This window comes from Leucopleurus acutus (assembly GCF_964270905.1).
Source record: "Leucopleurus acutus genome assembly, chromosome: 1".
Lineage (NCBI taxonomy): Eukaryota > Metazoa > Chordata > Mammalia > Artiodactyla > Delphinidae > Leucopleurus > Leucopleurus acutus.
This window is the reverse complement of record NC_139142.1, coordinates 123276917-123302895: the sequence shown is the minus strand read 5'-3', so window position 1 is coordinate 123302895 and position 25979 is coordinate 123276917. Positions and strand designations below refer to the sequence as shown.

The 25979-nt window shown below is 36.3% G+C and overlaps 1 protein-coding gene across 1 annotated transcript in view; it reads left to right on the top strand.

The window, feature by feature from the left end:
* Positions 1–25979, top strand: part of WDR72 (WD repeat domain 72) — a gene marked incomplete at both ends in the record, with an annotated part of 189697 nt that overhangs the window by 42350 nt on the left and 121368 nt on the right. The window contains one exon of the mRNA XM_082852380.1: positions 13321–13523. Coding sequence (XP_082708506.1) covers positions 13321–13523 — 203 coding nt within the window. The remainder of the gene's footprint in view (positions 1–13320; positions 13524–25979) is intronic.

Genomic DNA, 25979 nt, shown 5'->3' with positions numbered 1-25979 from the left:
TAGAAAGTAGACTAGTGGTTATCACGAGATAGGGAATAGTTGCTTAATGGGTATCGGGTTGTCCTTCAGAGGTGATGAAAAAAATGTGAAACTAGAGAGAGTTGGTGGTTGCACAACATTGTAAATGCACTAAATGCCACTGAATTGTACACTTTGAAATGGTTCATTTTATGTTATGTCAGTTTCACCTCAATAAAAATAAGAAAACGCAGAAGTACAGATAGTATAAAGGAAACATTTTTAAAAGCAGTAGAATTCTAAAGTTTGTTGATAATCATTAATGGTTAGCATATTATAATTTTAATGTTTTTTTCCTTTTACATATTAATCTATACAGAGACATGCTTATATTTATTTTTGTGAAAGTGTTTAATAAGGCATTATCCAATTATTAGTTCATTATTTTCATTATTGATATAACAACCTGGGAGGTATAATGGGGGACTTTAGAGGGTTTTTTAAACCCTAAATGAAATCAAGTATTTCTTTCCATTTTGAATGTAGGGAACATTTCACAGCAGTATTAGCAATACCTGTGACTTTCTCAACAATAGACATCACAGATAATTTTCATATCACATTACAAGTGTTACCAGTATCTCAAAGTATCATTTATGTTTATCAGTGTCGTAAACTTTTAGGCCCACCACTAGTTCTTGCTATTTAATACATTAATAAAGAAGCATATAAATTTTTAAAAAATTATTTTGATGATTATATTTCAATATAATTGATATCCTTTATTATCCTGTGTATTTTATTTCCAACATTTTAAAATATTAATTGTGAGAAAGGATTCATTGGCATTCCCACTGCTAAAGGGGTTCATGGCACAAAAATGGTTAAGAATTCCCTGTTGGTCTAAATGATTTGTAATGTGGGATGCATCAGAATTACTCAATGGTAGTAGCAGTACAGTTGGGAAGTATAAATTGATATCTGCCTTTTTAAAAAATATCAGAGCAAAAATACAATAATAATAAAAAATTTAACCTTATTTTTCAACCAAATTAAATCCAGCAATTAACAGTGCATCACTGAAGAGAGGCATATGAGTCTCATTGTATATTTTCTTTTACTTCCATATTAAGCCTCGGTAGACTCCTTTTACATGCATGTGAATACACACACACACACACACGTGTGAATGTATTGCCCACCCCCCCACAGGAATCTTCTGTAATTCCATGTAGTGAACATGAACCTCTACTTTGGTGATATTATATAAATCTTCATTTGATTTTATAATTTTACAAGCTTTCAAAGTAAAGAAATTCCAAGGATGTAGACAAATTCAAGAAAAAAATAATCTTCATGGGGTAGTTTCTGCTGTGCTCTTTAAAAATCCATATATCACATTGAAAATCTATTAACAAAAGAAGCCCAAATAATTTTCTTTTCCCAAATTTGGATTTGTTTTTTTCTCAATCCTCATTTGTTATAAACATTTGAACAATTTTCTACATTTTATTGAAAAATTATACTTTATGTGAATATGGCTCCATATTGTTTTTAGATACCCCAGATGACTTTTAAAATTCTACAGTATATGATTAATTTTTATCTGATAACACACATACAGGAATATGCATGTGTGTGTATACATTTTAATTAATGTATTATTCAACTTCATCATTTTTTAATCTTCTGGCATCTTAATATGTATTAGTCATATTGTGGTATTTGTAGGTTGTCTTTGGAGCATTTTGTATCGTCAGAAAAAAATATGAACATCAATACAGTCTCATTCTAATCATAAAAATAAATACTTTTTGCTCTTAAAATTACTTTCACCAATTAAGTGCCATGCTTCACTGCTTTTATTATTTCCCTTGTCAGCTGCTATCTTTCTGGGTTTTATTTTAGTAAAGAAAATACTTGCAATAATCAGTTTTAGCTTATTCCTGCAGTCTGATTAAATTTTGGATCAAGTGCTGGCTGCATATGTTAGTTACAAATCTGCATTTAATATTCTCAGGAGCTTATTCTATAGCAACAAAAAGAGGAACACATCAGGAAGGCTGCTCTGTGGCTCTTCCTTAACTTGGCCCCTTTTGCAAGCATTTTATATGAACACTTGGAACATTAGTGGGTTTCACAGCTGCCATGTTTGGTGAAATAAACCCAAAGGAGCCATCTGCCCCTCCCCATGCTGCCTCCTTTCAATTCCCTAACAACTTCACAGTAGCCAGCTGCCACAGAAACGATTGGAAAAGCAAGACCCAGTGGACTGTAATGATTGTTATTCTCTGGGAAGGTGGGTTCTCTGATTTGGCTGAGAGATAAAGGATATTGAATGCACTTGATTCATCTGAGGGTATCAATAATATCCAACTTCCACCATTAACTTACTTGTTAGGATTTGATGGGAAAGGTCTTTTGTGTTTCCAGGGTTGAATCAGGAGAAAACAAATCCAAAGGTCAAGTCCTTGGCTTGGGTGGTGAGCAGGGAATTTGACTACGGGAATGTTGTCAGATTTTATCTCGTGCCATACAAAAAGTTGGTTGCTAATCTCAGTCTTGTCAAAAGTCCTGCGACAGGATTGGCCCACTATTTTTCCCTTTCACATTCAAATGCAGGTGGATTCCATCCACTCTAGGCCAAAGAAGACAACGGACTTGTTTCAGCCACTTGGAAGAGTCAGAGTAACAGAAGCTCCACTGAGGGACACAGGATGTCATCTTATAGTTTGTTCATTGTTTGAGGGGATAGCAAGTCGTTTTTGTAACGTTAGTTAAATGAATTGTACTTTATGCTGACAGGTCAAAATTGAGAACCAGGAAAAGAACTGGAATAAGAAGATTTGATAAGACAGTTTACCTTTAACCCATGATTTGCACTGGAGGTTTAACCTTCTTTGGTCATCACATTTCTCTTACTTCCAGAAGCATCAGTTTTAAGTCTAGTTAGGATTATCACATTTTACATGTTTCTTATTTTATGTCTGTTATTTTTAAAACATATTCTTATCTTCATTTTTTACATCCATGATTGCCTTCCCAAGTTTGGCCTGTTAATGAAACTATCCCTCATCAATGATTTTTATAAAGCAAGTTTTGCTTTCTTTAAATACTAGATTTAAAAGAATCTTTAATACATTATAATCTAATAATATATAAATAAAACAATCAGCAAAACTGGAAGTTTAGAATTAGATGACTTAGCTTATCTGAATAGAGATAAGGAGAGGTCAAATGCATGATCCAATATCCTATACTATAGAAAACTGAGCACCCTACCAACTTATTTCAGAAAATATCTTTTTCGTTAGCTCTGGCCTCCTGGCTATCAGTTATTGTGAATAAAGGTCCACGTTCTTCTAGCCGCAGTTTAAAACTTAAAAGCTGTGAAAACAAAAGTTTTTTGTTTTTTTTTATTAGTTTGTGGTAAGGCAACAAAACCAAACCTTAATTCACATGAGGTTATTTATTCCACGAAGTGTGAGTATTCTTTCTGCTGTACATATATGACACGTTTGATTACTGTCTGCTCTTCCAGGCTCTGCTATAATTGTTTTACAATATACATTTGTGCATGATCTTTCTTCTGCAAAATCTGAAAAATCCTGAATTCTAAAACACTATGGTCCCAAATGTTTGTTTGTTTGTTTTTAAATAAATTTATTTTTTTATTTTTTATTTTGGCTGCGTGAGTCTTCGTTGCTGTGCGCGGGCTTTCTCTAGTTGCGGCGAGCAGGGGCTACTCTTCGTTGCGCTGTGTGGACTTCTCATTGTGGTGGCTTCTCTTGTTGAGGAGCACGGGCTCTAGGTGCATGGGCTTCATTAGTTGTGGCAGGCGGGCTCAGTAGTTGTGGCTCACGGGATCTAGAGCACAGGCTCAGTAGTTGTGGCACACCAGCTTCATTGCTCTGCGGCATGTGGGATCTTCCCGGACCAGGGCTCGAACCTGTGTCCCCTGAATTGGCAGGCAGATTCTTAACCACTGCACCACCAGGGAAGTACCTCAAATGTTTTGAATAAGGAATTATGGGCTTCTGTTATCTTTCTCTGTTATTCTCCCCAAAGTATTTGATAGCTTTCTACAAAATGCCATGTATACTCTGTGTCTTTGTTTTCTTGCCTCCCATTTATTTAACACATTTTAATCTGGCTTCTGCCTCCACTATTCTAATGGAACTGTTCTTGAGGTCACCTCGTTGCCAAGTCCAGTTGTCATTCTCTGGATGGCAAGTACTTGACTTGTCTGCACTCTGTCATCAGTGTCCTTCTCTTCTCTCTCCACCCTCAGCCTTACATGATACTGCCTTCTCCTGATGGCCAATAGCTCCTCTTTCCCAGGTTGTCCTACTTGTGTATGCTCTTTCTCTATTGTTTCCTGAGTCTGTTCTCAGTATCCTTCTCCTTTTGTTTGTATTTTCCTTGGCCTATTTTACCAACACAGATGCTTTTTTTGTATGGTAAGATACACATAACAGAAATTTTACAATTGTAACTATTTTTCAGTGCACAGTTCTGGGGAATTAAACACATTTACATTGTTGTGCAACCATCCTCACCATCTTGGGAACATTTCCATCTTCCAAAAATGAAACTCTGTACCTATTTAAAAAAAGTCTTCATTCCTCCCTCCCCTCAGCCCTTTGCAAACACCAATCTACTTTCTGTCTCTATGAATTTGAATCTGACTACGCTAGGTACCTCATAAAAATGGAATCAGTACAGTATTTCTCCTTTTGTGATTGACTTATCTCACTTAGCACAATGTCACCAAGGTTCATCCATGTTGTAGCATGTGTCAGAATATCCTCTCTTTTTAAGGCTGAATAATGCTTCATTAATGTCTTCTAATTCAGAACTGGGTAGGACAATTGTTGATGCCATATGTAACTACATACAAATCACTTAAGGAAGTGGCAGTGGATTATATACTATAGAAACAGTGATGGTGGTGAGAAGAGTAGGATAAAATGCTCTGGTTAAAGAATAAAAAAAAGGAAATGGTTCTATAGAGTTAAGAACACACCAAAGACCACTGGCTATATAAGTAAACTAAATAGCCATTCCATGAAAGTCCTGATCAGTAATTCCAAAGGGCATTACTGCTTCTTAACCTCAATATTGTCAAGTGTCTAGTAATGAACTTGGATCACTTGAAAGATAAGCTATGTTCTACATTTATTTTGTAAGCCTCCAGTAAAACATGGAATTATATAGTATATTTCAGAAGTACCAAAAACATTTAAAAATATACTTTAGGGCCAGATGGATTGGAATCTTTATCATCTTTTACATGACCTGTTGAAAATTTTCCTGACTACCTTGCCAGTCAAACACTTTCTTTAGTTCTCTTCTCCTTATTGCCAACCAAACATGATTTACTTTAAACTTAGCCCTGAAGATGCCAAGCCTCAACGTCTGTGGTAGAAATGTACCTTACTGCACAGCATTCTTCTTGCCTTTTCCTAGCTTTTACTCAAAATACCTTCCCTGACCACTTCCTCAACCACAGCACACACAAATCCCTTGAAACTTATCCTTTCTGAACCTCTGTTTTTTTGTACCTTCCTGCATTAAGAATTAAATAAGATGTGTATTAAGTGCTAAGCAAAGATTAAAGTGTACTTAATTAATGGTAGCTAATGGCAGTTTTGATGATGTTAAAAAGGAGGAGAAAAAACATATCTTACATATAATTCGTTCTGAAATAATTCAGAGCTTTTTTTTTTTTTTTTTTTTTTTTTTTTGCGGTATGCGGGCCTCTCACTATTGTGGCCTCTCCTGTTGCGGAGCACAGGCTCCGGACGCGCAGGCTCAGCGGCCATGGCTCACGGGCCCAGCCGCTCCGTGGCACGTGGGATCTACCCAGACCAGGGCACGAACCCGTGTCCTCTGCATCGGCAGGCGGACTCTCAACCACTGCGCCACCAGGGAAGCCTAATTCAGAGTTTTAAAAAGGCATTTTTTTGATGTGGTATATTATTGCTCAATCCCAGCTATTTAGTGAATCTCCTCCTGGTTTCTAATACTCAGAGTATGAACGTAGGAGAAGGCGATTATTAAAGAGTATGGAATGTCTAGCCAGCCTTCACGTTTATTTGTTTTTATGACTATGCATGTATATATTTAGTTATTTATTTTGCTTAAGAAGCAGGACTTTCACATGTAAAATAGTGAAAACAACAACAACAAAACTTGAGGTCTAAATCTGTGGTCCAAAGTAAAAGTACTGCCACAAGTCCTACCTGCATTAGTTTCTTATTGCTGCGTAACAGATCACCACAAATTTAGCAACTTAAAACAATACCCATTTATTAACTCACAGTTATGTAAGTCAGTCCAGGTGAGCTCAGCTAGGTTCTCTGCTTAGGGTTTCACAAGGTCAAATTCAAGGTTCGGCTAACTGGGCTCTGAACTGGAGGCTTTGAGAAAGAATTCAATTCCAAGCTCATTCAGTCCTTGGCAGAATTTAGTTCTTTATGGTTGTAGGTATGAGGTCCTTGCTGGCTGTTGATGCTGTCACTCTCAGCTCCTCCAGGCCACTCCCTGATTCTTCTTTGTGGCTTCCTCTATCTTCAAAGCCAGCAATGGCACTTTGCATCCTTCTTATGCTTTAAATCTCTCTAGTCCCCCTCTTCCACCAGCTGGAGAAAACTCTTGCTAATTTGGCCTGGCCCACCTGAATAATCTCCCTATTTTAAGGGAGAAACCTTAATTATATCTGCAGTGTTAGTTTTTGCCATGTAACAACATAATCACTGAAGTGCTATCATCATATTCACAGGGGAAGGAATCACAAAATGATGAGGGTTATTGGGGGTTATTCGTAGAATTCTACCTATCATATTGGTGTTCAGGCAGGTTAGTGTCTCGAGGTCCCCATGGGTAAATGAACCCATAGAACGGAAGAATGAAGAAATAGGAGAAGCTTTTTGGGTAACTGGTACAGAAGCATGGCATGAAATTGTACAAGTGGCACTGGGGTGCCAGGATTATAGTGAAGGTACACTGAGAATTGGTGCTGACATGCCTGCTGGAGCTTTGGTCACCCATTCTTTGCCTAAAGGAAACCACTGCCATGTACCAAGGGGAAATTGATTGCAATCAAAAGGTTTTTGTCCTCCCATGACCACCATATCCCTCCAGAAAAAAGGGACTTTCCATATGACTTCACCCCTCACCCAGCCAGCATCTTTATTCAGGAGACTGTTCTCTGATTTTTCCTTGTCCAATACTCTTCCTTTTTCCAGGAATAATTCCAGATCAACTCAGCAAATAAATACCTAATTAAATTAACTGACAACAGAAGTGAATAAATGATAGAGTCAAATCTCTAGGGATATTGTATCCCCTAAGTGACTTAACCTTCAACCAAGAAAATGAAAGGAAAAAGTCTATTTTTGAAATACTTTAGAAGTAAAAAATAAGCATGTCTGGTGTAAAAGAATCGAAAATACAGAGTGAATGGCCTTTTACAATACTTAGAGGCAGTCCAATTTTAATGTTTTGTATATAATAGGTAATTATAAACTTAATTAAATATATTTTTTGTCTCATAATATAGAAATACTTTTCCATAAACATTCACTTCTTAAATTTGTTTTAAAATTATATGAAGTCTTAGAATGAGGTTAAAGATTGAAATTTATTCAGAGTAGCTTCTATGGTGTTAGCACATGTTTAAAAAGAAGGAATATTTAATAAGTAAATACCTTATCCAAAAAACTCTACTTTCAAATTTGTTTAAAATTAATGCATTATTTGTAATCCTTATACCTCAACAACTTTAAACCTCGATGTATTTTGGTCCTTTTTTTTCTTTCACCCCACCCCATCCCCACTCCTTTATTCAGTTTTTCTGAAGGTCAGTGATCAGAATTAGATGTGAGTGTTGAGGTGGCCCAGCTGATAAATCCCAGTGTTTCTTTGAATGTGCCAGAGGCAGTGGCAGAGCTGGGGTTAAGGTCGTGGTGGTCAGAGACTTTGTGAAAATGTATTCTACATACCCTTAAGGTACAGAAGGTTGATGTGAAGCCAATCGTGAGTTTATCATATTAGGACTTTTATATAGAGCAAAATGAGCTGCCTCCTTGGCAATCTATTTTACAGCTGAATTTATTATATTCAAATACATTTAGGAGTGAAGGTACATGTCTTCATGCCTCGTTTAACGTTTTCAGATCCATCACCTATCCCCACCTTTCCCTTATTTTCTAGTTAGCTAAGTTTGATACCTCCAGGGTCCCCTGTCCCTGGTCAGAACCCCCATCAGTTATACATTTTCTGGAGTAAGATGCAGTAACTATGAAATGGTTTTGTTAGGAAGGGGGCACCAGGTCGATCTCCATACACTTCTGCGAGCAAGGCAATGAACTTCATGTGTAACTGAAGATAAATGGTAAATCTTACAACAGACCCAGTGGTCAGATTCCTTGATATGTGGAATTGGATTACAGCTGTCAGTCAGCTGTTTTGTTGAAAGGTGATTTTATTAATTTGACTACAAGATTTGGTAGCGAGGCCATTATTCTGGCCTATTCTCTTTTAGAGAGAGTCACTTTCAAATATAACTGTCCTCTTAATTACTGCCCAATATTGTGGTGGATTCAGTTAGAAAATGCCTACCTGATGTAGAAAAAAGACTAACTCTATGATGTGTCCACTCACATGTTCTTAATGTTAAGTTTTAGTCATATAAGTACAATTTATATTAATTACTAATCACATAATAGGAATTATTTACCAAATTCTGATTTTTTTCACAATCCCATAATAAGCACAATATTTACTTGAGAAAAAATTTTTGGTTAAGCAAATTGTTTAAAATTTGTTGGTTTATAATATATGTGATTTTACTGTGCTGGGTGGATTTTATGTTTCTGTAGTAATGCTATTTCTACAGAGTTCTTCTGAAGAAAAACACCATAAGTTATAATAAATCAATTACTGTCTCAAATTTATTTACATATACTTTTTAAGGAAATAAAATGTTTCTGTACAATGTGATAAAAAGTTAATCCATCTGCATATTGTTTTTGAATCTTAATTTACTCATTATTTGCAGATATATTCATCAAGTGACTATGTTTTCTTTTTTAACCATTTCTGTCCATTATGAGATTACAGCTATTGCTTTTCCTACAGACTTAGTTGATCTAGATGTTAAGTTGTAGAGCAAAGTTTATCTGGCTGGGGCTTTTAAATATGTAATTTAAAGCTATTCATTAATTGGTAGCAGGCTATGATAATTTTGTTGATTTTGGAAAGCGCATATTAGTGGGAGCTGAAAAACTGTTTAGATAGAAGATAGCAAGTATTTAAAATATGGGAAGATTATAAGAGAAATAAAATCAAGGGAGCAACTTCTGATCATGTGGAAGGGAATCAAGTGTAGAATATTACTACTCCTTCCTTTTCTTTATGTAGATATTCAAGTCTATCACATATCAGGGATATTTTATCATCTAAATGCATTCTCTTTACCCTCTGCCTTGTTTTTCTATCACAATTGAAGGCAGCATCCTTCCTAGTACATGTCTTGCTTTAAAATATCTTGATACTTCAAAATCAGATTTCATTACAGGCACATTACAAGGTGATTATTTGCCCTATTTAAAAACAAAACAAAAAAGCTACAGATGCCTTATAAATAATTGACAATCCCAATGCACTTAAAATATGACTGTATTTTAGCAACATACTGATTTACAACACCTTCTGAATTTTCCTTCTCTCCTTTCCTCTCTATGTGCAGAAACTGCTAAAGGTTTTATGCTGGTCTCTTGACAAATCTCCCTCCAAACTCTCTTGAAAATGACATTCTTTCATTGGGATTTAATTCTCACTCATCTGCTGATAATGCTTAAGCCTTTGTCTCTCTGCTCTGATTGCTATCTGGAACTGTACTTGTTAACTTTTCATGTCTGTTTGGATGGAAACAGAAACATCTCCTCTGTGCCCTCTTTATTAGGACCATTTAGGTAGCTAGCAAGTGGCTACTCCACAGGTCAAATTAAAATATGTCATTGAGAGACTTACTTGTGTTTCCAGTTCCAGATTCTTGGGACATCAGGAAGGACCTGGCCACACTGCTGAGACCTGGGACAGGCGTCAGGCATGTGAATGCTGCTTTTCCCAGTGTTGGCTCCTCCTGGGCTCTAGGGTTGAAGTTTATAATGGGTATAATTTGGTGTTTTCTTCTGAGACCTTGGCATGCTCTGATGCTTTCATAGCCACCTCCTTCCACTGCTACAAGGAAAGGGTAAAATTTGTTTTATTCATTCAATGAGAACATGTTGAGCTCTGCTTTGTACCAAGCTCATAGAATACATACTTGCCAAAAAGAATTTAGCATCGAGTAGAGAGACAGCTCTGCATTTAAGTAAGCAGATAAAATATACCAATTACAAATGTGTTAAATTCTGCAAAGTAAAGAAGCTGAGATAGAAAACAATGCATCAGAGGAGAATTTACTTTAGAAAAGCATCTCTGAGGAGGTGAGGTTTTAAGCTAATTCTTAAGGAGAAAGATGGAGCTAGCAGAAGAGAATTTATTTTCAAAGATCTTTTCTCAAAAAAAAAAAAAAATCTAATTTGTGAGCAAGGGGAGGATGACATGGGAGGAAGCAGGGGTGAGAATATGACTTGTGGGTCAAGGAGTTTGGATTTAATCCCAAGTGTAGCCACTGTGAAAAATCATTAGCCAGGTTGCTGATGTCATATAATCCATTAAGAAGTATTTATCTAGCCTTTAATTTAGGCCAGACTCCAGCCTGGTTCACTGAGGAGGATTAAAAAGTAAGGCAAATGTATAATCCCACTCTGATTTTGATTATAACCTATGCTGAGAGGCAAGGAGGAGTTTCGAGTCTCAGGTAGGAGGCAGGGGGACCACGCTGATCTTATGCTCAGTGAGCTCAGGCCTGGTGTCAGGCAGATCCCAGAGCCACAGAGCTAAACTGCTCACGAGGGGCTGAGTGAGAACCCACTGACGTCAGAGGAGGACTGTCATATGGCACAGCACCCACTGTGTGCCAGAACCTATTCTAAGACGTTTTACATGTCTACTCAATCGAATTCTCATAGTAACCCTGTGAGGTAAGAGGCATTAATATCACCATTGCACAGATGAGGAAACTGAGGCACAGAAATGAAATGACTTGCCCAAGACCACACAACAGGTAAGGGTAAAACCAAGATTCAAGTGCAAGGCAGGCTGGTGCTGAGTCTGCTCTTACCCACCATGCAGTGATGTCTCAGGGCTGTCAACCTTGGTGATAGAGAGGACCACAGCTAGGCACACGGTTCCAAAGGGGGCCACAGAGAAAGTTCTGGTGTAAAAAAAGAAAATGTGATTAGGGATGCTGTGGGGTGCTTGAATTAGTGATGAAAGCAGGATATACAAATGGAAATATTGTCAATATGGACCTAGGCTCTGCAAAGGGGATCTCGGCTGCTTCTTAAGTTTCTGTGCACTGGCTTTTTGAGGAATACGTAATTTTGGATCCGTGAAAACTGCTTGGAATACTTTCCAGTGCCATCTTTCCTTCATTTTCCCATAGCATGTTAATTGTTCTAAGCTCTCTTATGGTTGTTTCCATTCTCTAATGTACTATTGTATAGTTAGGATTAAAACAAATTGTATAAAACCGCATCTAAAAAATGCAAGATATTTATGATTTTTTTATGATATTTTATACAATGAATATTTTACTTGGGGTAGATTTTATGGTATTTTTTGCACGTCTACTTTGAGGGAGGAAATGGTATTGTCACTTTCAATAATATTTAACTCACATATGTCTCTGCATATTTCCTTATCATGTTCAGATTGATCCAAATGAAGAGTAGGTGTGAGTTCAATCATATTCTTGATGTAGTACAGTGCAAAAGAAAAAAAAAAAACCTAATTATCATTGAGTTCACTTTGGAAAGGAAAAGATCCTCTGAAATTAGAAGTTGAATTAAGCAGTTTTGTAAGCCTTCAGTTTCTGATATTTCTTTAATATCAGGCAGTAGTGACTATTCTGTCTCTTGCCAAAGGCAGCTTATTAGAGTTGAAAAAGGCATCCTGTGTTGGACCTCCTTGGGGTCTGCCCTGCCGCCTAGGTTACTATTTACATTAGGACTACTGTTCTTGCTATTGACCCTCTCTAACAATTTAAGTATATCTCTGAAGTCATGTAAATTCCATAATTCCAGGAATATATTTAAAGGAACATTCTGCATCAGAAGTGATTTACTGTGATATATTAATATTAATCAGGATATAATCAGGAGAGAGAAATGACATAGTAATTTGAACAGAGATCATTTAACATTAAAAAATTAGTAACCACCATAAAGAATTTCAGTGGGAGGGACAGGTTAATAAGAACTAAAGAAAACTAAAGAGTATAGGAATAGCAGATTTAAGGAGCAGCCATTACCCTAGAGCTGAGATAGCTGCCCAAGGAAGAGACCTCCCCAACCCCAGGGCTAAGATCCTGACCTTGCTGGAGAGGTTATAGCTGTGGTCACTGGATGGTAGCGGAGCTGCTGTGGTGTGGTATAACTTGCCAGAAATATGCCCTCTAGGGGACTAGGAAAAGCAGTTCACAGGGAGATGCCTTACCAAGATTCCACTGAGTGTCATAACATTGTATTTTATAAAAACACTCTCTGTGAATTGTTTTCTGATACTTTTGCTCTATTTCATACTTGTTCCTTTTAACTGTAAATTGAAATTGCCAGTACTTTGAAATTTGAAACTGCAAGAATGGCAGAGAAGAGGGCAAAATAATGTTTTTCTCTTCGAATAAAATAAGAAATAAAAGCCAAAATATATAACAGCAACAATATCAGCAATACCACCACCAGCAACAAAACCCTAGAGTGGCCTGAATTCCTGAAGCTGAGGGTACTTGGGCAACTCTGTTCTTATTTCCCCTATTCACGTAAATGCTGTATTACCAATAGAAACATTTTAAGGTTGGGAACCCAAGCAAAGCACTGTGGATTCTCTGTTGTTTGTGAGTTGGAACACTAGGGGACAGCACTAAAATATTCCATAGTTGTTTGTCATTGATCACTTGCATACTGTATAATGAGATTTTACTGTTAACGACTATTGAATGCCTTGTTGATTTCAGTGGACGAAAAAGCACAAAGAAGAAGATGAGCTTTTCAAGTCTATAATTTCAGCCTTTGTAATATGATGATTTGAATAATTTAGAGAAAGCTCCAGGCTGTTTTTTGGTTGCAAGGAGATAGTAAGGCATGATAACTTAAAGAATTGTGATTTTGTGTTACAAGTGGTTTCTTCTTTTCATTATTTGAGGGTAAATATTTTGCACACATTTTTATTTCTAATCTTGTTTTCCAGGCACTTTGGAAAGACATGAAACGGGAGAAAGAGCAAGGATTATTCTTAATTGTTGTGATGATTCACAGCTTCTAAAGCCTGAATCTGTACTTCCAGTTGCCTCAGAGACACGTAAGCACAAAAGTGTAGAACAGAGGTCCCCCAGCTCCTACCAGTTTGGGCCAATACCTTGCCCTGGTCTGCAGGTGGAGTCTTCATGTAAGGTAAGTTCAAATCAAGCTGCTGCTCACGAAGAACATTATCAACCCTGAGTAAGAAGTAAAGTGCTTTCATAAATATGTGGCCATTAAATATCAGTACAAAGATAAGAACTCAGAGATGATCACGTCTACCAGACGTACCTACCAAGAGATCTTGGGTGAATCAGGATAACTTTTTGAGTGATTATTAGTTTTGAATGACTATAGCATTCCTTTTTGATAAGACAGGTCCTGGCTTATCAAGATTGAGCCAGTTTTATATTAATCCTTGAATTCTAGATGGTTTTCAATGAAAAGGGGGGAAAATTATATTCTGTGGTCGGGATCAATTTTTTTTTCACTTGGGTATTTGACCTCTTTTTAAAATGCTGATTACAAGTAAACCCAAAACCATCAGAAAAACTGGATCGTTGTTTGGGCAATTCTTTTGGTATACTCAGCATCTCTAGGGTCACTAGCTCTTTAGGATTCCAGGCCTCAGTTAACACACAGTGATGGAGTTTACGTTCATTTTCTCAAGCCACGTTAACCTGTGTCACAGAAATTTGCATGAGTTTGATTATTTTTCAGTTCTAAACATGACATAGCAATTTAATCTGATTTCTTTAAGGGATTCTTCCATTCTTCTATCATCTACACCTCCAAGTTATCCCCTCCTCAGGTTGCAACTGTGGCATTTATATGCGTATATATAATGTAGTATTTTTTATGTAAACATATTTTCATAATAATGTCTATTTCTTTTTAATGGCTGCATCATGCTCTATACTGTGTATATACTATACTGATATGACTTATTTTCCTATGGCTTAATATATGGATTGTTTTTTATGCTTCAGTTTAGGACTAACACAACTATGAACCTAAAGGTTTTTTTTTTTAATACTTAGTGTTATTTAATGGGATATATTTCCAGAAGTGGGGTTTCTAAGTCAAATTTTAGCTGATTTTTATGTTGTTAACATTTTCCGTTATTTTAATGATATTATGAAGACTCAAAGTAACATTAATAAGGACTTTAAATAAGACTTTATTTTATCTCACGTGTATGTATGTAGTTAGAGGCAAAAGGATGTGTCATTTTTTAAGTAAGGCCAATTGGCTGCTAAGCTCTGCCTCAAAGCTGCAGGGGCGGTGGAGGTGAGGGCACCAGCGTATGAGCCTCAGCTTTTTCGGTTTAAAGACTAGATTTCGATTTTATCAGTGAGGCCAGAGTTTGCCAACCTTTTGAGAACTGAGTCATACTAACCAAACACCCAAGAAATGAATATTTATACTAGAATGACAATTCTTTAATGTATAATGATAAATATGATGGCAGTTCATTGCTCAGCACAGTCTCACAGTAGCAAAGCTACAGGGCATGAGGGAGAGTGGGGAGGTGGAATTTTAGCAGAGGATTCCTTGATGGGCATGGAGTTAGAGCCCCAGGGTATTCATTCACTGAGCTCTAAGAAGATAATGCAGTCTGTGCTTTCAGTCCATGGGGTACTATCTCCCTTGGTCAAGGCTGATATACATTGAAAAATTTCTAAATTTTGGATTTCTCTCTTTAGGCCAGCTACTTTTGTTTATGCTTTCTCCTGCAGATGTTAAAACCAGTGATTAGGCTGCAGCTTTTTTTTTCCCTTTCTTTCCTTTTCTCATTTAGTCTAATTGTTTTTAGATTTTCCAAATCTGTTTTTCATGTTCTTAACTTGAAAGAAGAAGTCATGTTTTTTTTTTTTTTCTTTTGGCTATGCTGTGTGGCATGTGGGACCTTAGATTCCAATCTGTGACCCCTGCAGTGGAAGCTCGGAGTCCTAACCACTGGACCACCAGGGAATTCTCAGGAAGTCATGTTTTATAAGGACAATTATATCAATATGATGAAATTTTTTAACATTCACAACTGAAGTTGAAAGTGATAGGGTCTTCGTCTCCTAAAGTGGGAGACAGAACCACACTTCTATTACATATTTTAAAGTTGGGGTAAATAAAGCCCAGTGAGTGAGCCCAGCTGACTGCCAAGCATTCCCATCTTAATGCGGCTTTGCTGCTTTTCTTTCACAATAGAATTTGTATTTTATAGTGGAAATTATATGCTAGAATAGTGGATGAGAACTTGGATATGTCTCTTGACTCGTGCATGTCATATGCCTAAGGTCTGCAAGAGCAAATCTCATTCATCAAGTGCCTATTTTACTAGCTTAATTTTCAGAAGGTAAACTGACTGCTGTTTCTTGCAGGACCTCAGAGCTACCCTTTAGGTAGTGATAATAGTATATATAGATTTCATTTTCTTTATATAATTTTGTTTCTTTCTTGACTCCAGGAGGCAATAAAATGCCGGGGTCTTGTTTTCCTACTCTTAGGCTGATTCCAACTTCATTTCCTAGCTGCTGCCCTTTACCTTAGATGACTGCAATTTCCAACTTTTACTCTCTACAGAGGTGGAGAATTGAATTAGACAGGACTATCACCTCCTTTGTTCTATGTACTTTATTTCTCTTATTATTGAGCTTACTGTTGAGTAGAGCTATTTTTATTTGTGCTTCTCCTAAGTTATATCTTCTCCAATTATGTACTGCATATCTTCTTCTCATCGTCTTAGACTTAAGCCTTTAAGATTGTTTTATCTTAATCTTTTATTTATGAATTTGATAAGCATAAAATTTCAAGAATGCTTATAAATTCTCCATTCTCCTTTTTGTTAATATAGTAAAATGCTTCATTAGTTTTCATAAGAAAAAAATCAGATTTATAGAAGAGGAATCACACTTATTTCAGAGCTGGGAAAAATGAGGGACAATAAGCCTGTAAAATTTGGAACAATGTAGGGTTACTCTGTGTTTCAGAATTTCTTGGTATGGACTTCAGTGAGAGACAAGTGAAATATTTTCGAATGGTAGCATGAACTGTTTAAAAGGAAGAATAGCATGTAATATCTGTGTGGTGAGCTCTTTGTGTTTGGCAGTACTTTGCATTTATTAGGATGCTGTGTCTACTTTTCCTTCTTGCATTTGAAGAGTGCATATAGATTTAGGAGAAGGTTTTAAAGAGAACAACAAATACAATAAAACATTTAAAAAACGGGTCCAATTAGAAAGGCCAAAGGAGTTGAATTCGTGCAGCTAGGCAAAGAAAAATCTTTGGGGTAGGAGAGGACCAGAGTCTTAAAGGATTTAAAGGAATACAATATCATATTAGTGATGGGGAACTGCTTTTCTCAGATTCTGCTGAGGATAAAAGAAGATAAAAACTGTTTAAATTGCAGTGGGAGGAATTTAGCTTCAAAGTAGAAAATAAACAACCTTACTAAAGTCATCTTTACATGGCAGAACTCTTCATTACCTCATCAGATTTTAACGAGGGAAGGTCTTTTTTGTCTATTATTCTGTTGGTTGGTTTTAAATTCTTTTTCTACACTTCTTGTCTGTAAAATGAGTAAAAAAATAAACAGGATTATTTTAACTGCCACAATTTAGACCCATTGTAATGTTCTGGAAATGCCTTTTAAAAAAATAACCTGATTTTCTGTAGAATGGGTCCCCAACAGCTCCCCCTGGTTGCTTTTTTAGAGTTACATGGTTTAATATGGCAGCCATTAACCATAAACGGCTATGGAGCACTTGAAATTTGGCTAACACCACATGTTAAAATGATGTTTTGGATATACAGGCTTAAATAAAATATATTATTAAAACCAATTGCACCTGTTTCTTTCTATGTTTTTCAATATGGCTACTAGGCAGTTTAAAATTACACATGCAGTTTGCATTTTATTTATATTGGACAAATGTTGAACTAGACCAGGGATAAGCAAACTTTTTTGTAAAGGACCAGATGGTAAATATTTTAGGCTTTGCAGGCCGTATTTTTGCTGTTGCAACTATTCATTTCTGCTGTTGGAGCACAGAGGCCACCACAGACCATACTTAAACAAATGAGTGTGGTTGTGTTTTGATAAAACTTTATTTACAGAAACAAGCAGTGGACCACATTTGATACTTGCTGGCCATTATTTGCCAATTTCTGATCTAGTCAGTCCTCTCTAGACTTGGAAATCATGAGGTACTTGGAGGAACTAGCAAAATAGCCAATACCTACCCCCTCCCTAGATATCTAAATTTTTAATAAAACAACTTATCCCAACTTCTGCACTATGAGGAATGTAATCCAAAAGCCCTTGTATCAAGTCTGTTTCCTGACAGCATTCATGAAATTGATGTGTTTGAAAATCTGCCCTTTGTGGAAAACAAGTGTGTACATTATGCTTCCTAATCCAAGCAAGATGTTTTAAAATGAAATTTTCTTTAAATAAAGCACTTATACATGCATCATTATCTAAATATATAAAATTGATTATAAATAATGCATTTACATTTATTTACGTTCCAGTTGAGCTTTCTAGAAATATGTTTGTATTCTTTTAACCTTTAGTTGACCTTAGAGTTATGCCTGTTTGGTGCCATTTGCTGAAAAATCTTATTAGAGCTTTATCCTGCTACATCTTTTAAAACACAGATGGTGTACTGGTAGGCCACCAATAGAAAATCGGATCCCACTACTACATATTACTTTATTGGAATGCAACATTAGTTCTTTTACATTTTATGAAACAAAAACATAACCAAAATGGAACTAGAGTAGTTTCTTAATTGTGCAATTTGAAAATTTCACCTGCAAATTTACATGTATCAATATGAAATAATAATTCACTGTGGCAATATTGCATGTTGCAGATTAACTCAGTTTTCATTAAACTATCTATATTTTATTATCAAAATTGAATTATTACAAAAAGAACAAATATAATATTTATTTGAAAACAATTGTGTTATATAGGGATAAATCCTGAATATAGGATGATAATTTTCACATTTTTGATTAGTAGTTAATTTTCAGTATTCTTTTTAATGTAATAAACAGCATATGCCTATTGTTTCTAATGTAGACAATATTTTGCATCAATTTTATATAATTTTAAAAGAAAACAGATTTTTATTATTAGACATGCCAGCCCTTCATGAAAATATAGGAATTTCTCTCTGTTACCATTGGATTAAGATTTTTGTTTTAAGTATTTTGATTTAGTGAATCCCAACTCAAAACTTAGTGCCTAAATGATATCACCTGTCCTAGTGAGATAGTATAGAGAAATATACAATAGAGAAATATAGAAGTCAATTTGCTTTTTGAAACACATGTGAAGTGGTGCAAGTTTTTGACAGTGTAACCATTTCTCATAAGTATTTTATATGGTAATTTTAACTACTGTAAGTCAAAAAAATTTCTGTATTACGCAATTTTTTGTAGCTGTTTTATAAAGGATATCCCCTTTCTTACTTTGTGGCATGAGTTTAAGCATTTTTGATACAAACTTCCCTCAGTGTTGAGGAAAACTCTGAAAAGCATATCACAGCTTTGTTCCAAAACTAATTCAGGAGGTCTCAGAGTCACTGTGAAAAGTAGGAACCCCACACCATTAAATGACTCCAGCTGTCCGCCGCGCACACAGAAGCAACCCTGAATTTCCTCACAGTACTTCAAAGCCGTGCTTGTATCTAAACATTCGTTGGCCATGTAAATCAGAGGCACAAAAGGAGAATGCTCCTATTTCATGGTGCGCGGCTGGTCTGAGTCCGGCTTTGTGCTGCACGTGCCGGTGGGGAGTGCCAGAAACAGAAGGGCACTGTTCTGACTCGTGTGACAAATGTAGTTAACACCAGATCCATATTAATGTTGTCAAGTTCCCTTGATGTATTTAAACAGATTTTAATTATTTTCAGCGTCCAAAGTCCTGAAATATATAGCCTAATAGTTCTTCAAAGAAAGCTTACTTAATGTGTGAATGTAAAACCTCTCATAAAAATGAAACTTTTATATTAGCCTTAGTCATTGACATAGGTTATTCATCAAGTCAGCAATTTGTGTGGCAAAGTGCCATTTGAATAGCGTATTGTTAGGCTACTTATGGTCCACTTGACAAGGGCTCTTTCTGTAAATAGTGCAATTTGACTCCAGCTGTTAAAGAGTGGCTTTGACAGCAGCCAAATAGAATGGAGATGCCTTACTGCACTGCCGAAAAATCAATATTGGGTTCTTGTTCATGGTAACCTGTTCTTTTCTCTTCTGTAGATTTATAAACAACTATCAAGGGTTTATAAGTGGAAGTTTAAGTATTATTTTAAATGTAATTCACTTTGAGTTTCAAATTAAGACTTGTGATAAATGGTACAAGTGCAAAGTTTTAGGATATTATTTCCACCCCCTGGTTCATGTTTAGTCACAATTACAGTTAAGTTGAATTTGGATTCTCCAGCTACAATAGAAAAGAATTAGTGTAAAACATGGACTCAAAATTGTGTGCCTATTGTGTACTGCCAGTGAAATTATTTCTTCTTTTTGATTCTCTTATCAGTTTATCTTCTGTGTCCTCCCATCTTCTCTGTGTGTGTACCTTTTTGTACAGATGGCAGGGTTCTTTGTGGCTGTGCCCATGGCAACACCCACAGATGTTGACAGCCAGTAATGTCCCCCGTGTTGTTGAAGATTTCCCTAAAGCAGAGTCTTGCTGGTTTTGAAGATTTTTCTAGCGTTTTCAGCAATACAGGGTTGCTATGATACCTGGCTGGCGGTAATAGATATTGAATCTTTTAATTACAGTAACCACACACAAGGACTTTTTTCACTGGCTTTCTCTGCTGTTGCTAGCTGTTATATTTAAGATACAGAAGAGGCAGTGAAATTATATACTCAAGATGAGAAAAAAATTTCCAGAGTTTACTTCGAATTCCAATATTTAATTTAAAAAATTTCCTGGTATAAAAACCTTTCAGCAGACTGATGGAAATATAGTTTATTTAAATTGCAGATAAAATTTATTTAAATTATTTCTAGTTTTGACTGAACTTGATTTTGAATTTTTATTGTTTACTTGAGATGTCATTAAGCCTTCATCTAAGGTGTGCTAAGCAGGATTTGAAAAAGCTGTCATTTTTAACATGGGAAAAGCTGGTGGAATGTGTACTTTCTCAAATGCCTCTTTCAGTGAAAGCTGTTAAAGTAGCCATCTTCCTATTACTGACCAACTCTGCATTTATGTGTTTTGGCTGAGATAGCAACTGAAAATTCATAAAGCTGATAATATAATTGTGTACAAAGACCTGTAAGGCTGATTCAAGGTCAGTGTTACTGTTTTTATAATTGCTGATAGGAAGTTCTCATTTCTTCAAGAAGAAGGGTTTGTTCTGCTTTGATTTTAGTTGGTTTCAAAAAATGTTATCCCTTCTGTTAATTCTAAAGTAAATCTTTTCACTGAATAAATGTTTATGTTGTTCTTTAGCGCTAGATTTAGCCTAGATTTACCTCAGTATTTTTCCCCACCCCCACAATATTAGTCAATCCTGTAAGAAACATGGGAATCTAGGATTATAACTTTTCTCTTGAATTAAATATTCTGATTATAGTCATCAGTTGACATGTGGGTGAGGATTCTATCTTAGAATCATGACGAAAAGTTAAACATATCAGGCAGTTTTATTTTGTATTTAGATTAATCTAGGGACAGAGTAGCATAATTTATTAAAGTATGTCTTTAAATTTGACACCATTTGCACAATAATTTTATAGGGATATTTTAGAAAATATATATTATGTAATAATGTACCTACCATATTACCCACCATAACCATTTAGAGACTTTTTGTTTCTCCCTCATTTCTTTTCTTTCCTACATATTTTTTTTTCTGAGTTGTAATTAAAAGCAAAACAAAAACAGAAACCCTGTGACTTGCCAAATTTGTTAAGGCCAGGTTCTTGTAGGACCTAAAGATGGACCTATTCAACTTACTGAAAGAGGTCTAAATCTTCTGGGATACAAATTCACTCCAGTGGATTTAGATGTTCTGTTATTGAGCAAATTGCTGGTTCTGATTAAAAGATGATGGTAAATGTTACTCCTTACAGAAAATTGGAGTTTTCTTGGTAACCAATTCATTGTCTGACATCAGGAATATTTTCTGTTTATATCCTATTTTTGATGACTACTACAATGGATGATATTTTGAGGAGTAAAAAATGAAGTTTATAGAAATTCAGATGTTGAGTTAACTAAAAGGGTTAGTGGCTTATAACAGGAAAGAAATGAAAGAGAATAAAATCTTTCTTTTTGAAAGCTGGTAATGCCACTTATAGACTGAGAGTACCATCTGGACCCATTTAAAGGAATCCCAACAGGAGCACTCCTTCTGTACCAATGACTTATGTTGAAACTGGCCCTATGAGAGCAGCAAATGCAAAAATGTAACAGGAAGCAATTCTCAGAAAAGAAAGCATCTCTTCTCATGGAATATTTCCCCTATGTTGGTAAAAACAAAGTGGATGTATGAAGACTTTAGCTTTGAATCTGTAGATTGCTTTGGGTAGTATATTCATTTTCACAATGTTGATTCTTCCAGTCCAAGAACATGGTATATCTCTCCATCTGTTTGTATTGTCTCTAATTTCTTTCACCTGTGTCTTACAGTTTTCTGCATACAGGTCTTTTGTCTCCTTAGGAAGGTTTATTCCTAGGTATTTTATTCTTTTTGTTGCAGTGGTAAGTGGGATTGTTTCCTTAATTTCTCTTTCAGATTTTTCGTCGTTAATGTATAGGAATGCAAGAGATTTCTGTGCATTAATTTTGTATCCTGCTACTTTACCAAATTCATTGATTAGATCTAGTAGCTTTCTGGTAGCATCTTTAGGATTCTCTATGTATAGTATCATGTCATCTGAAACAGTGACAGCTTTACTTCTTCTTTTGCGATTTGGATTCCTTTTATTTCTTTTTCTTCTCTGATTGCTGTGGCTAAAACTTCCAAAACTATGTTGAATAACAGCAGTGAGAGTGGACATCCTTGTCTTGTTCCTGATCTTAACGGAAATGGTTTCAGTTTTTCACCATTGAGAATGATGTTGGCTGTGGGTTTGTCATATATGGTTGAGGTAGGTTCCTTTTATGTCCACTTTCTGGAGAGTTTTTAATATAAATCGGTGTTGAATTTTGTTGAAAGTTTTCTGCATCTATTGAGATTATCATATGGTTTTTATCCTTCAGTTTGTGAATATGCTGTATCACATTGATTGATTTGCATATATTGAAGAATCCTTGCATTCCTGGGATAAAACCCACTTGATCATGGTGTGTGATCCTTTTAATGTGCTGTTGGATTCTGTTTGCTGGTATTTTGTTGAGGATTTTTGCATCTATGTTCATCAGTGATATTGGCCTGTAGTTTTCTTTCTTTGTGACATCTTTGTCTGGTTTTGGTATCAGGGTGATGGTGGCCTTGTAGAATGAGTTTGGGAATGTTCCTTCCTCTGCTATATTTTGGAAGAGTTTGAGAAGAATGGGTGTTAGCTCTTCTCTAAATGCTTGATAGAATTCACCTGTGAAGCCATATGGTCTTGGGCTTGTGTTTGCTGGAAGATTTTTAAGCACAGTTTCAATTTCTGTGCTTGTGATTGGTCTGTTCATATTTTCTATTTCTTCCTGGTTCAGTCTTGGAAGTTTGTACTTTTCTAAGAATTTTTCCATTTCTTCCAGGTTGTCCATAAGGGGGAAGGGTAAGCTGGGACGAAGTGAGAGAGTGGCACTGAAATATATACATTACCAAATGTAAAATAGTTAGTGGGAAGCAGCCACATAGCACAGGGAGATTAGCTTGGTGCTTTGTGACCACCTAGAGGTGTGGGATAGGGAGGGTGGGAGGGAGATGCAAGAGGGAGGAGATATGGCTATATATGTATATGTATAGCTGATTCACTTTGTTATACAGCAGAAACTAACACACCATTGTAAAGCAATTATACTCCAATAAAGATGGTAACAACAACAACAAACTTTAGCTTTATTCATTGAAACTAAGAGCATGAACTTACTGAAAAATATATCCAGCTAATATGCTCATCCATTTTTCTGAATTGGGTTTTAATAGTGACATCCTGAAGGCACAACCAGTTCTCTGCATCCCCAAATGGCATTCATGACATTAAATACAAATAATGACATAAATTACATCTTTTGTAATTTTCTGCATAGTATGAAGCTCATATTAGTCTGGAAATAGCTTTTATCCTAAATTGAAATATCCTGCGTAAGCTTTCGGTCCAGGTATGATTATTCCTATCAGATATTTAAAAAATGGTCATAAGAGGCTGCTGTGAGCAGCAGGGCCTTTCTTATACACGTGTTTAACTTCATGCACATCCAAATATAACTGAAAATTTTAGGTTTTATTTTTTTGTCTTCACATGTTGTCTGAGACCTGCTGGTTTTTAGAAAGCTATTATGAAAGCTTACAAAATATGAAGTTGTACTCACCTTTACTCCTTTCTTCCCAGCTCCCACTAGAGGTCTCATTATACAAAACTTGGCCCTCTACATTTACGCTCTGGTAGCAAATGTCTTACTTCCTTTTTTGCTCCTTGAACTAAAATAATAATCTGGATGCCTAAAATGTAGTAATGGAGGGAGACAGGTTCATCAGACCCTTTATTCCTAGTTTTAGCATTGTAGCCTGTTAGAACCAGAAGTGGTCATATTATCTGTTCTCTCCCTTCTTAGGAGAATTTAGGAGCCCAGTCGTGATTGAATCACACAGTAAATTGGGTTTAGAGCCGAAACTGAGACTTTCTGGTTCCTGTCTCTGCTCTCTCAGTGTCAGTATAGCTGAATCCACTTGTGGATGGATCCTGTAGCCAGAGTTTGACCTGCCAGATTTCTCTCATGGCTGCTTCCTGTGTTGTCTTCTCTTCACTTTCCCATCCCATCTTCTTGAAGATTCTTTGCCAGCAGAGCTTGGGATCTGGTGTACTAAAAGTTGGTTTTGGATATCTTTATAGTCCCAGAATTTCAGAATTCCCTGGCTTTTCTGTGATTAGTTGATAGGATTTAGCTTTTGCTTGGAGCTCTGATTTTTCTTTTCTCTGTCTGATCACCCTCCTTAGTATACATCTGCCTTCCAGGTTGCCTCTTTTTGGGAACCAGTGGTCTCACTAATGACCACTCTGGCTTCTTCTACCTGAACCCTTTGAGATGAAGGTGTTTTAGTTTTCTGTTGCTATGTAGCAAATTGCCACAAATGTAAGCATTTAGAACAAATTACACTTATTATATCACCATTTCTTCTGTGCCAGGAATCTGGCATGACACTGGGTTCTTTGCTCAGGGTCTCATGTGACTGAAATCCAGGTGTGGGCTGCAGTTGCTGTATCATCTGAGGCTGGGGTCCTCTTCCAAGCTTATTCAGGTTATTGGCAGAATTCATTTCCTTCTGGTTGTAGGACAGGAGTCCCTGTAGGACAGTCCCCCTGACTGTTGACCAGGGGGCCCCACACATTCCTTGACATATAGTCTTTTCATCTTCAAGCCAGCAGTGGAGAACTTCTTATGTAGGGAGTCCCTCTAGTACTCTGAATCTCTGACTTCCCCCTCAGCCACCAGCCATAAAAAACTCTCTGCTTTCAAAAACTCAATGTGATTAAGTCAGGATAACTCAGATAACCTTCCTATCTTAAAGTCAACTGATTTGGAACCTTAATTACATCAGCACAATCCCTTCATGGCAGTACCTAGATTACTGTTTGGTTAGATAACTGGAAGAAGATATGCTTTGCCAGGTTTTGAGAATACTGGGAGCAATCTTACAATTCTGCTTATAGATGGGAATCATTCTAATTCAGGGTGACTGCTGTCTTAGGACTATTACTCTCTTCTTCTGGTTCTGTAACATTCAACATCTGCTTAAGTGCCCTGACTAGCTATCCTGGTACTAATCGTTTCTGAAGTTTGAATCAAACTCTTGTTTCTCTTTGGGACCTTTTCACCCTGTCTGTTCCTTCAGGGAGTTCCACATGCTGGACACCTGCAAGCATAGTCAAAACCTAGAAAATATCTCCTTTAATATTTCAGGATGTTAATAAATTTCAAATTGTTAATCAGTATTATTTTTATGTAATTTTTATTGTAGCTCCTAAGCTGGGGACAATATCTACTGTTAGCATACCTTCTGAGCTTTAAATTTGATTTTGATGCTTATCTTTGGGTGGAGATTGAACATATTCTTCATCTGTGTGACTTTCCAATCTCTTGAACACACAGTACAGTTTATGAATTAGTCTTTCCACTTCCACCAGCATGACCTGGATAGAAAGAAAAGAGCCTCAGAAATGGATATTCAACTATTATTCATCTGAGTTGTAGTCATCCTCAGATAAAATCCAAAATTATAAAGAAAAAGATATTGAAAAGGTCAACTGTAGATTTGGGGCCATAACCTCCAGCTACATATTTAATCTCCAGCTACTTGGCCTCATTAAAGTAACTCATATTCTCCCTACTGCTTGTCTGCTACCAGAATATTTCCCCTCTGATTCTTCACCTTGAAGTCTAAGCTTCAATGTCATTTTCCATAAAGTATGTAGCAGCCCACC